Source organism: Panthera uncia, chromosome D2 (genome assembly GCF_023721935.1).
Source record: "Panthera uncia isolate 11264 chromosome D2, Puncia_PCG_1.0, whole genome shotgun sequence".
Taxonomy (NCBI): domain Eukaryota; kingdom Metazoa; phylum Chordata; class Mammalia; order Carnivora; family Felidae; genus Panthera; species Panthera uncia.
Genome location: NC_064818.1, coordinates 46,213,610 through 46,227,130, shown reverse-complemented (window position 1 = coordinate 46,227,130; position 13,521 = coordinate 46,213,610). Strand labels below are relative to the sequence as shown.

Here is a 13,521-nt window from a genome sequence, read left to right as displayed (position 1 = left end):
TATCAAAAGAAAGTTGCAATGCCTGTATTATTATCAAAGTAGATTTCAGAGCAAAAAATATTATCACCACAATAAAAATAATCGTTTCATAATAATAAGGGGTTAATTTATCAAGAAGCTCAAACAATCTTAAGTGTTTATGCATCTAATAACAGAGCATCAAATACATGTAGCAAAACTGGGAAAAATAAGACAAGTCCATAATTACCATCAGCAATTTCATCACTCTTTCAACTAATAGAACAACTAGATTCAAGGATAGAGTAAACTTGGAAAACACTATGAATTTGACCTGACATTTATAGGACACAGCATCCAACAACAGAGGAATACACATTCTTCTAAAGTGTACATAGCACATTTACCAAAAGAGACAATGTTCTGTGCCATAAAACAAGCCTTGATAAATTTTAAAGGATTTAACTTATTTAAAATATGTCCACAGACAAAATGCAATTAAATTAACAATAAATAAGAGCAAGATCTCGGAAAGTCCAGAAATTTTGAAAATTATATAACATACTTAAAAATACCATGGATCAAAGAAGAAATCAAAAGGAAGTTAGAAAGTATTTTGAACTGAATAAAAATGAAACTCAAAGCAAAATTTTCTGGATGCCACAAAAGCAGAAATTAGGAAATTTCTAATTGCTAAATACCTACATTAGAAAATAAGAAAGATCTCAAATAAATAACCTTGGCTTCTACCTTAAGAAGCTAGGAAAAGAAGAGCAAATTAAACTCAAAGGAAACAAAGAAAACAAAATGATGAATATCAAAGCAAAGGCCAAAAAATAAAGAAAAAAAAAAATGACAGAGAAAATCTATGAAAGAATTCTTTGAGTTCACTTAAATTGATAAACCTATGACCAGATGATCAAGAAAAAAGGATAATCGGTGCTACAGGCTGAATGTCTGTGTCTCCCCAAAATTCATATTCATATGTTGAAATCCTAAGGCCCAATGTGGTTGTATTAGGAAGTGGGGGCTTTGCATGCAATTAGGTCAGATGGCAGAGCTCTCACGTGTGAATTAATGTCCTTATAGAAGTCTTAGAGATATCCCTCACCACTTCTGCCATGTGAGGATATAATGAGATGTCTGCAACCCAGAAGAAAGCCCTCACCCTGGATCATGCGGGCACCTTGATCTGGGACTACAGAACTATGGGAAATAATTTTCTATTGTTTATAAGCCACCAAGTCTGAGGTATTTTGTTATAACAAACCAGAATGGACTAAGACAATAATAAACATTGTAAACAATTCTATACCAATAAACAATGAAACTGACCAATTCCATGAAAGACACAAACTATCAAAGTGCATTCAAGAAAAAACAGCTAACTTAAATAGCCTTATATTAAAGACATTGAGACTGTAGTTTAAAACTTTTTCACAAAAAATTTCCAGACCCAGATGGCTTCACTGGTTAATTCTACCAACCTTAAGGAAGAAATAGTAATGCCAACTCTAAACTCTTCTAAAATACTGAAGAGGAGGAAATAATTCCCTAATCATTGAATGAGGCCGGTACTGTCCCTATGACAAAATCGGACAAAAACATTACAATCAAAGAAAACTATGGACCAATATTCCTTTTGAACACAGATGCAAAAATTCTAGACAAGAATTTTAGCAATTCAAATCCAATAATTTATAAACATATTAATACATTATAACCAAGTATGCTTTATTCCAGAAATGTAGGGTTGGTTTAACATTAAAAATAAAACAAAAACAAAAACAAAAAAACACCAACCAGGGTACTTTGCCATATTAGCAAACTGTGATGGTTACTTTTATGTGTCAACTTGACTGAGCTAATGGATTCCCAGACAGCTGATAAAACATTATTTCTGGGTGCTTCTATGAAGGCATTTCCAGAAGGTGTTCATATTTCAATGCCCCCAATGCATCATACAATCCAATGAGGGCCTGAATAAAACAGAAAGATAGAGGAAGAGTGGATTTTCTCTGCTTGTGTTAGAACATCCATCTTATACTGCCCTTGGATATCAGCACTCCTGGTTCTCAGGCCTTCAGACTCCAGCCTTTGGAATCAAACTGAGACTTATATCATCTACTTCCCTGATTCTTGGGCCGTTGGATGTATACTAAATTATACCACCAAACTTCCTGATTCTCCAAGCTGCAAATAACAGCAGCCTGGTCAGATTTCTCAGCCTCCATAATCATGTGAGCCAATTCCCATAATAAATCTCATACCTATATCTATAGATAAAGATATCCTATCGGTTCTCTCTGGAGATCATTGACAAATACACAAAATAATAACCATTATGATCACCTCAGTAGACTAAAAACTGTAAGAACTCTTTGGTACATATGACTCCATCCAAACCTCTGCATTAAAAGACTTGAACAAACACTAGTGTAGTTTCTAACTTCTCATGGCTGTGTTCCTAGGATGATGATTCCAACCCTCTTAAGTTCCCGCCTGGGAAAACTCAAAATTGCCAAAAGTATTTACTGTTTGTTCCAGCCAATCCCTGAAAACAGAGCCCCTATCTCCCAATCTTTATGGGCGAGTACAAGCCTAACTTGAATAGGCATGAGGTAGCAAACCCAGCAGGCTTAATCACAATGACCAAATTCTCTTCCAGCTTTTTGTAAATTTCTACATCCCTGACTCTACTCAAGCCCCTACTCATTTCCCATTTGTTCCTCCTTTCTACTCCTTCATTATCCTTTTAAAACATCCTAGTCACCTCCACACAAAAAGAAGTGGGGTTCAGTTCACACTGGACTTTCCTCCCTATCACAATAGTTATTACTGAATAAAATCTGCCCTTGCTGCTTTAACTAGAATACAGATTTACCTATGGGGCACCTGAGTGGTTCAGTCGGTTAAGCACCCAACTCTTGATTTTGGCTTGGGTCATGATCTTATGATTCATGGGTTTGAGCCCTGTATCGGGCTCTGTGCTGACAGTGCAGAGCCTGCTTGAGATTCTAGCTCTCTCTGCCACTCCCCAACTTGTACTGTCTCTCTCAAAATAAATAAATTTTAAAAAAGAGGGGTACCTGGATGGCTCAGTCAGTTAAGCGTCTGACTTCAGCCCAGGTCATGACCTTGCGGTTCCTGAGTTTGAGCCCCACATCGAGACAGAGCCCACTTCAGATTCTCTGTCCCCATCTCTCTCTGCCCTCCCCCACTTGTATGCTTGCTCTCTAAAAATACACATTAAAAAAATTTAAGAATACAGCTTTATCTTTGATAAGACACAAAAAAACATTTGACAAAACCCATGATCCATTCCTAATCAAACTCTCAGCAAACCAGAAATAGAAGGGAACTTCTTCAACCCAACACAGGGTATCTACTAAAAACATACAGCTAACATCATACTTAATGCTGAAAGAATAAATGCCTTTCTCCTAAGATCAAGAACAACACAAGGATTGGAGGTTTTCACTAGGACCAAAAAGCAGGGAGGCATCCAGGTAGAAAAGGGCAGGGTAAAACTTTATTCACAAATGATACAATTGCCTATGTAGAAAATTTAACGGAATCAAAGCTACTGGAACCTAATAAGTGAGTTTGCCAAAATGCAAACAAGACACAAGATATAAATATCAATACACAAAAATCTATTTTATTTTTATGTACTAGCAACAATAAGAAACTAAAATTCTAAAAAACAGCACCATTTACAACAAATCAAAAATACCAATTAAACAGGATAAATCTGACAAAAGGTATGTAAGACCTATCTACACACTGAAATCTAGAAAACATTGCTGAGAGAAATTAGATAAGACTTAAAGAGGAGGCATACCTTGTTCATGGGTCAAGACTCAATATTTTTTTTTAATTTTTTTTAATGTTTGTTTATTTTTTGAAAGAGAGAGACAGAGTGTGAGTGGGGGAGGGGCAGAGAGAGAGGGAGACACAGAATCTTAAGCAGGCTCCAGGCTCTGAGATGTCAGTACAGAGCCTGATGCAGGGCTCAAACTCATGAACCATGAGATAGATCACAGCCTTAACCAAAGTCAGACGCTTAACTGACTGAGCCACCCAGGCACCCCAAGACTCAATCTTCTTAAGTGTCGGTTCTCCCTCAAAGTGAACTACAGATTCAATAATCCCAATAAAAATCTCAGAAGACTTGTGTGTGTGTGTGTGTGTGTGTGTGTGTGTGTAGAAACTGACAATCTGATTCTTAAATTCATATGGAAGTACAAAAAAACTAAAATAGGCAAAACAAGTTTGAAAAAGAACACTATCTGATTTTCAAAAGTTAAACTGTAGTGTTTATGACAATGTGGTATTGGTATAAAGATAGTCAATACATCACTGAAACAGAAGAGAGTCAAGAAATATGCACACACATAATGGGCAACTGATTTAAGATAATGCAATGGAGAAAAGACAGTCCAGTCTATTCAACAAGTGGTACTGGAACAATTGGGCATTCATATATACAGAAAATGATACTAGATATATACCTCATACAATATACAAAAATTAATTCAAAACAGATCTTAGACATATGTGTAAAACCAAAAGTATAAAAGTTCTAAGATGCTATTTGCAACTTTGGGTTAGGTAAAGCTTTCTTAATAGAATACCAAAAGTACAATATGTACAAGGGAAAAAAAGGATAAATTTGACTTCATCAAAATTAAAAAATTTAAAACCAAACTTTAGTCTTCAAAAGACATAGGCAGGAGCATAAAAAGACAATTCAGACATTGGGAGAAAACATTTGTAAAGCACGTATCTGATAAAGGACTTATATCTAGAGTACAAAATTCAAAAATAAGAAAAAAACACCATATTTTTTAAATGGACAAAAGATTTAAAAAGGCTCTTCAACAATAAAAACGTAAGGATGGTAAATAAGTACATGAAAAGATGTTCAACATCATTACTCATGAGGGAAATGCAAATTAAAACCACAATGAGATGCCAGTATACACCTATTAGATACTAAAATGAAAGACAGCCATAGCAAATGTTAGCAGAGATACAGAAGAACTGGAACTCTCCACGTCTAGTAGGAATGTAAAGTGGTGCAATCGCTTTTGGAAAACAGTATGGCAGTATCTCAAAAAGTTAAACATGCATCTACCATATGATTCCACCCTAGGTATTTACCCAAGGGAAAGGAAATATATGTCCATACGAGGGCTTGTACGAATGTTAACAGGAGCCTTATTTATAACAACCACAATCTGGTTAACAATCCAAATGTCCATCAACAGGAGAATGAATAAACAAATTGTAGTATATCCATACAATGAATACTACTCAGCAAGTAAAGGACATAACTACTGATACACACAACTTGGATGAATCTTGAAAGAATTAACCTTTAAAAAGAGACAAAAAATACGTACAAAGAGACAAAAAGAGTACAAAAAGTATATAACTCCATCTATATAAAACTCTACAAAACACAAACTAATCTAGAGTGAAATAAAGCAGATCAGTGACTGCTTGAGGAAGGGGTTAGAGAAGGGTGGGAGGGAATGATTACAAAGGGCATGAGGAAACTTTTGGGAGTGATGGATATGTTCACAATATTGCTTGTGAAGGTACTGTACACCTTAAATATGTACTGTTTAGGGGTGCCTGGGTGGTTCGGTTGGTTAAGCATCCGACATCAGCTCAGGTCATGATCTTGCGGTTCATGGTTCGAGCTTCATATCAGGCTCTGTGCTGACAGCTCAGAGCCTGGAGCCTGCTTCGGATTCTGTGTCTCCCTCTCTCTCTGCCACTCCCCCACTCATACTCTGTCTCTCTCTGAAAATAAATAAGCTTTAAAAAATAATAATAGTAATAATAATAATGATAATAATAATAATAATAATGCATATGTTCTATTTATTGTATGTCAATTTTACCTTAATACAGTTGTTAAAAATGAAATAAGGGGTGCCTGGGTGGCTCAGTCACTTAAGTGTCTTACTTCAGCTCATGTCAGGATCTCACGGTTCATGGGTTCAAGCCCCACATTGGGCTCTGTGCTGACAGCTCAGAGCCTGGAGTCTGCTTCAGAGTTTGTGTCTCCCTCTGTCTCTGCCCCTCCCCCACTCACCTCTTCTCTCTCTCTCTCTCTCTCTCTCTCTCTCTCTCTCCTCCCCCCCCCAAAAATAAATATTTTTTAAAAAATGTTTTTAATGAAATAAAACATAAAAAATAATCTTGAAAAATGTAAAGGTGGGGGCACCTGGGTGGCTCAGTTGATGGATCATCTGACCTCTGACCTCAGGGTTGTGAGTTTGAGGCCCACACTGGGTGTGGAGTCTCCTTAAAAAAAATAGAGAAAGAAAAATGCAGAGGGACCTATCAAACCACAAAACACAGTTAGGTCTAGATAAGAAATTAACTGATAACTCTCTAAACTATAAAGAAAAAGAAAATATCTCCCCAAAACAGTATGTAGAAAATGTTTGTTTAGAAGGAATGCAAACCACCTCCATATCAGGTTTCTAAATGCAGACCAGAGTCTGGAAAGTAATGGATCAATACTTAGAAAACACTAAGAAAAAAAATACTCAAGAAACAGCTACCCAGTTCATAAGCAATAGGAGCAGAAATCCTTTGATGAATTATAAAACAATCCTCTTGTTTCCATAGTGGTTCCCATACCATTAAAACTAAATTCATTCATTTATTCATCAACTGAATTGACTACTCTGTAAATGTCATGAACTCTTCTTAGAACTGTACAGATATGGGCTCATGCAATGGGCGTTAGAGAACCACGCATCTATAAACATGACAAACTGTCGATGTTAACAGCTGGATTATTTGATTCTGTAAACTGCAATGCCTCTCTTCTCACAAGATTCAAAAGGAATAAAATTCTTATTGATGTAATGAGCCATCTCATGTTATGCTACCAGGAGGATGTGAGATAAAGTTCACCTTTGCGGCTCTAAGAAGAACAAATGATGGGAGGGAAGGAAGGAATGCCTCTCTCTGCAGAGCTTCTCTTACCCTCCCCTCTCTTCCTCTCCCAAACACAAGCCATCAGAAATCACACCAAAGGATTCTGTTTTGAACTGACCATACCAAGGAAACTGGATAAAGGAAAACTCTAATGGACAAAAATGTGCCTTCCAAACCAATCCTGATACCACATTTCAGAACTCTGACACCTACAAAAATCATTTTCAGCAATATGCCAGTTGCTGCCAAAACTCATAGGGCCCTTCAAAGCTCCTGTCTCAGCTGCAATTCCAGTATCTGTCCCCTCACCTTGGCTCCCTGATTCCCAAAACTGTCACACTGCCATCAGGTGTTCCAACTATTCCCCACGCTAAAGTGAAACAGAATGGTCCCTCTTCCCAATACCAATTAAAATCCCGATTCCAGGAGCACTTGGGTGGCTCAATTGGTTAAGTGTCCAATTTCAGTTTAGGTCATGATCTCAATGTTTGTGAGTTTGAGTCCCACATCAGGCTTCGTATTGACAGTGTGGAGCCTGCTTGGGATTCTCTCTTTCCCTCTCTCTACCCCTCCCCCACCTGCGCTTTCTCTCTCTCTCAAAAACAAATGAACTTATAAAAAAATCCCAAATCACAGAGGGAGGAAGGCAAACCATAAGAGACTCTTAAATACAGAGAACAAACTGAGGGCTGATAGGGGAGTGAGGGGACAGGGGAAAATGGGTGATGGGCATTGAAGAGGCCACTTGCTGGGGTGAGCACTGGGTGTTATATGTATACAATGAACCACAGGAATCTACCCCCAAAACAAAGAGCACACTTTACACACTGTATGTTAGCCAATTTGACAATAAGTTATATTTTTTTAAAAAAATCCCAGTTCCATGAATATAGCCGTTAATATTACTTATCCAAACCTTAAAAACCCCCATTAAATAGATCAATTCAATAAGTATTTACTGAACATCCACCACAACAAATCTGTAATAGGGTTTTATATCAAAAAGAATCTCTCTTCCTGGGCTAAAATGTTGGACTTCTTCCTTTACTCCTAACAAGTATAGCTTGCACATATATACTCCAAGAAATTCCTGACATCTGGTGTCCAAATTCAATACTGCAATGAATAGGGACCAAGCAACCTCAGCTTGGTATAGGCAGGCAAGCACCCTAGACTAAAAAAATGTACTATTTAGTGGTATTTAAAAATCCATTTGGGGGGGCACCTGGGTGGCTTAGTCGGATAAGCGTCTGACTTCAGCTCAGGTCATGATCTCACAGTTTGTGGGTTCAAGCCCTGCATCGGGCTCTGTGCTGACAGCTCAGAGCCTGGAGCCTGCTTCAGATTCTCTGTCTCCCTCTCTCTATGCTCCTCCTGTGCTCACACCCTCTCTCTCTCTGAAGAATAAATATTAAAAAACATTTTTTTAAATGTCAATACTATCCAAAGCAATCTACATATTGAATGCAATCCCTATGAAAATAACACCAGCATTCTTCACAGAGCTAGAACAAACAATCTTAAAATTTGTACGGAACCAGAAAAGACCCCGAATAGCCAAAGCAATCTTGAAAAAGAAAACCAAAGCTGGAGGCATCACAATCCCGGACTTGAAGCTGTATTACAAAGCTGTAATTATCAAGATAGTATAGTACTGGCCCCCAAAACAGACACTCAGATCAATGGAACAGAACAGAGAACCCAGAAATGGACCCAGAAACATATGGCCAACTCATCTTTGACAAAGCAGGAGGAATATCCAATGGAATAAAGACAGTCTCTTCAGCAAATGGTACTGGGAAAACTGGACAGCGATGTAGAAAAATGAACCTGGACCACTTTCTTACACCATTCACACACAAAAAATTCAAAATGGATGGAAGACCTAAACGTAAGACAGGAAGCTACCAAAGTCCTAGAGGACAAAGCAGGCAAAAACCTCTTTGACCTCCGGCCATAGGACCTTCTTATTCAACATGTCTCCGGAGGTAAGGGGAAAAAAAGCAAAAACGAACTACTGGGACCTCATCAAGGTAAAAAGCTTCTGCACAGTGAAGGGAACAATCAGCAAAACTAAAAGGCAATTGACGGAATGGGAGAAGATATTTGCAAATGATATATCAGATAAAGGGTTAGTATCCAAAATCTTTAAAGAACTTATCAAACACAACACCCAAAAGACAAATAATCCAGTGAAGAGATGGGCAAAAGACATGAATAGTCACTTCTCCAAAGAAGACATCCAGATGGCCAACTGACACATGAAAAAATGCTCAACATCACTCATCATCAGGGAAATACAAATCAATACCACAAAGAGATACCACCTCACACCAGTCAGAATGGCCAACATTAACAACTCAGGCAACAGCAGATGTTGGTGAGGATGTGGAGAAAGAGGATCTCTTTTGCCCTGCTGGTGAGAATGCAAACTGTTGCAGCCACCCTGGAAAACAGTATGGAGGTTCCTCAAAAAACTAAAAATAGAACTACCCTACAACCCAGCAATTGCACTACTAGGTATTTAACCAAGGGATATGCTGTTTCGAAGGGGCACATGCACCCCAATGTTTATAGCAGCACTATTGACAATAGCCAAAGTATGGAAAAAGCCCAAATGTCCATCGAGTGATGAATGGAAAAAGATGTGGTACATATGTACAATGGAGTATTACCTGGCAGTCAAAAAGAATGAAATCCTGCCATTTGCAACTATGTGCATGGAAATAGAGGGTATTATGCTAAGTGAAATTAGTCAGAGAAAGACAAATATAACTTCACTCATATAAGGAATTTAAGATACAAAACAGATGAACATAAGGGAAGGGAAACAAAAATAATATAATAACAGGGAGAGGGACGAAATATAAGAGACTCTTAAATATAGAGAACAAACAGAAGGTTGCTGGAGGGGTTGTAGGAGGGGGGATGGGCTAAATGGGCAAGGGACATTAAGCAATCTACTCCTGAAATCATTATTGCACTATATGCTAACTAACTTGAATGTAAATAAATAAATAAATATTTAAACAAATTTTTTTAAAAATTAAAAATCCATTTGGACTAAAGGGTTCTAAGAAAAGACCATTAATTTAAATGAATCTTAAATGAAGACTATTAACTTAAGTGAAAACTGAAAGAATATAGGAAAGATTATTTGGGGGGTATTCTCCCATCTCCAGCAACTTGAGGAAAAACTGAAATACTGAAAATACTACATCCAAAACCCATCTACTCCATTACCGCCCTGGCCAGCCTTTCAATCAATGCTGACCACACTCCTCCCAGGAGCTCAGCAAAATAGAAAGGGTGCAGACTGACAATACAAACAACTGAAAAAAGGAAAACACAAACTAAGAATATGGAGAGCCCTTTAAATTTTTTTTTTTTTTTACATTTATTCATTTTTGAGAGACAGAGAGCACAAGTTGGAGAGGAGCAGAGAGAGAGGGAGACACAGAATCTGAAGCAGAATCTGAAGCTGTCAGCACAGAGCCTGACGCAGGTCAGATCATGACCTGAGCCGAAGTCGGATGCTTAACCAACTGAGCCACCCAGGCGCCCCTGGAGACCCCTTTTAATTTATATTGTACCTTTTCATTTTCCATAGTCCATGTACTTCAAGAGCTATGATATAACAGATTTCTTTGTTTTTTTCTAATAAGTTCATTTATTCTGAGAGTGAGAGAGTGTGCGCATGAGTGAGGGAGATGCAGAGAGAGAGGGAGAAAGAATCCCAAGCAGGCTCCACTGGCAGCGTAGAGCCCAACACGGGGCTTGATCTCAGGGCCATAAGATCATGATCTGAACCAAAATCAAGAGTTGGATGCTTAACGGACTGTCACCCAGGTCCCCCAACAGATTTGGTTTTTTTCTAATTATTTATGAAATAAAGCAAAGAATGGTATCCCATCAACTATAATCACTCACCTTCAAACAAGACTTATTACTTTCTGATTTAACAAGGATTCTTTAGAGTCATCAGGAAAGATTTACTACGGAATAGGAATGCTGTGAGAACTAATCAGCACATGTTTGTGCAGCACATGGTAAAGGCAAGGAGAAAGTAGGAGATATCCATGATTCCCCCCTATTCACCCCCCATGCAATTATCAAGCCCAGTGGATTAATAAACTAAATATCTCTCTATCCCCACTACCCCATCCCAGACGAAGTCACCATCACCTTTTCCTCAGGCCAGGGATTGGCAAACTACAGCCTGCAGGCCAAATGTGGCCTGTTACCAGATTTTGCAAGTCAAGTTTTATTGGAACACAGTCATGACCATTCGTTTATATATTGTCTTTGACTATTTTCACACTGCAGTGGCAGAACTGAGGAGATGCGACTGGCCCACAAAGTCTAAAACATTTATTATCTGACCCTTTACAGAAAAAGTTTGCCAAACTTGGCCTAAGTAGGCTATTAAATGATCCTCTAACTAGTCTCTTACCACTGATTCAATTCACTCTCCAAACTGCAGTCTGAGTGAAAGTTTTAAGAATGCAAATTTGATCATTCATTCTGCAAAAATACATCCAAACTCCTTACGGTACCTCCTGTAACTTTTCCAACCTCCTATTTTGCCACTGCCCTTTATGTTCCTGTTACTCTATTTTAATCTCTTCAAACTCATCTTGCTTTAAACCTTTGGGCTTTCAGCATATAATATTTCTCCTAACTGGAACATTCTACTTTCTCTGAGCTAACTCCAGGTCACTGTTCAGGTTCTCTATGTAAATGTCATCTTTTCCAGGAAGCCATTCCTGCCTGACCCCTTGGGCTGGAATTTGGTGGCCCTGAATTCCTCTATTACTGACCTTGTCATTAGACTCTAATTCATTTTAATTGTCAGGCCAGATCAAGAGCCATACAAAGGCAGAGACAGGCTCTGTGATGTTAACTATGATACCCTTAAAGCAAGCAGAGGCTAGTATGTACGAGGTATTTACAAAATCTTGGTTCAGATTAATTTATCCTTTTGCATCATGTTCTGAGAATTCAAAGAACTTTTACTCAGAGATTTACCAGAAAAAAATTATATAATTTTAGGCAATGAAGATAAGTAAGTCATGTATAACCATGGCAGAATAAGGGGATACCAAAGTCTGAAAACCTAGAAACCTATACAGAATTTCTGAGCCCAACTAATATTTACACCACATGCATTTTAGTATGTTAGCAGAGAAAACCTTGATCATCAGAGTTTATCATTCTAGGCTGTGTTTAATGAAAACAACAAAAATCATGAAACTAAAAAAGGCATCCTCCTAATACCTGCTCTTCCCTCTCCTTTTCTTTGGTCTTACTTCTGTAGACTCTAGCAGAGGTGGCATCCTGGGCTGGAATGGCAGAGATCTGATGCAGTGGCATGCTCATCCCAGCCTCCTGTCTGGGTGTCTTCTCTACTGAACAGAGTCTCCAGTGGTAGAGTCATTTTGGGCCATGGACTTCAAGCTGAGAGAGAGAAGACAAGACATAACACTTCAAATTTCCAACAGTGAGATTAGCATTTTATATTTATGTTCATATGTGAACCAGTTACAGTATCTGACACAAATACCTGGTCTTCATAAACAACAAGATAAATGTTTATAGGAGAAATTTTAACATTTTTCTCATGTAATAAGATGGGCACACCTGAAAGAGGCATGTACATGTATAATCAGGTATTAATTTTCCATTGGCTATTAGGTTTTAAATACAGCAGTGTCATCCTTTAAGAATATTTTTAAAGTTAATTTTTTTCCTTGAACAAGCATTCATTCTGATAGAAGTAGTGATCTTTCCTTAAAACCACTGCCCCTGAATCCACACAATGGTAAGATTAAAGGCTTCAAAGTCTAAAATAAATTTAAGGTATGTATGATCTATGCTTAACCTTCTGAAAGTCTAGACTCTCTAGACCAGTTGTGGGCAAACTTTTCCTATAAAGGGCCAGAAAGTAAATATTTTAGGCACTGTGGGCCATATTTTTTTAAAACTACTGAATTCTGTGGGGTGCCTGGGTGGCTCAGTCAGTTGAGTATCTGACTCTTAATTTCAGCTCAAGTCATGATCTCATGGTTCATGAGATCAAGCCCCTCGTCGGGCTCTGCACTAACAGCACAGAGCCTGGTTGGGATTCTCTCTCCCTCCCTCCCTCTCTCTCTCTGCCCCTCCCCCACTCACATGCACGCATGCACATGCTCTCTCTCAAAAAATAAATGAACATTTAAAAAAATAATTCTGCTGTTGCAGAGTGAAAGCAGCCACAGTAAGTGTGCAAATGAATGAAAATGGTTATGTTTCAATAAAACTTTATTTACAGAAACAGGTGGCAGGCTAGATTTGGCCCATGGCCTGTAGTTTGCTAACCCCTTTCTAAAGAATTTTTCAGGGAAGATTAGAGCCATCATGGATATTCCTGGGATCCTAAAAAGGCTGCCCTTAGGTAAAATAATAGTTTCTAAATAAGCTTGATTCAATGATTCCATGCACACCTGCCTTTTTTCTGGTTTTCTCCTACATTCCTCCAAAGTTCCTGGTAATTGAATTGTGTGTTCTCTATCCCCTCACCCACCCCTGCTGAAATCTATCAAACTCAGTACACAAAAC

General features: G+C 38.1%; 1 protein-coding gene across 1 annotated transcript in view; it reads right to left on the bottom strand.

Moving 5' to 3' along the window:
• Nucleotides 1-13,521, bottom strand: part of MARCHF8 (membrane associated ring-CH-type finger 8) — a 122,635-nt gene that overhangs the window by 62,627 nt on the left and 46,487 nt on the right. Inside the window, 1 exon segment of the mRNA XM_049646378.1 lies at nucleotides 12,202-12,381. Coding sequence (XP_049502335.1) covers nucleotides 12,202-12,303 — 102 coding nt within the window. The 5' untranslated portion in view covers nucleotides 12,304-12,381.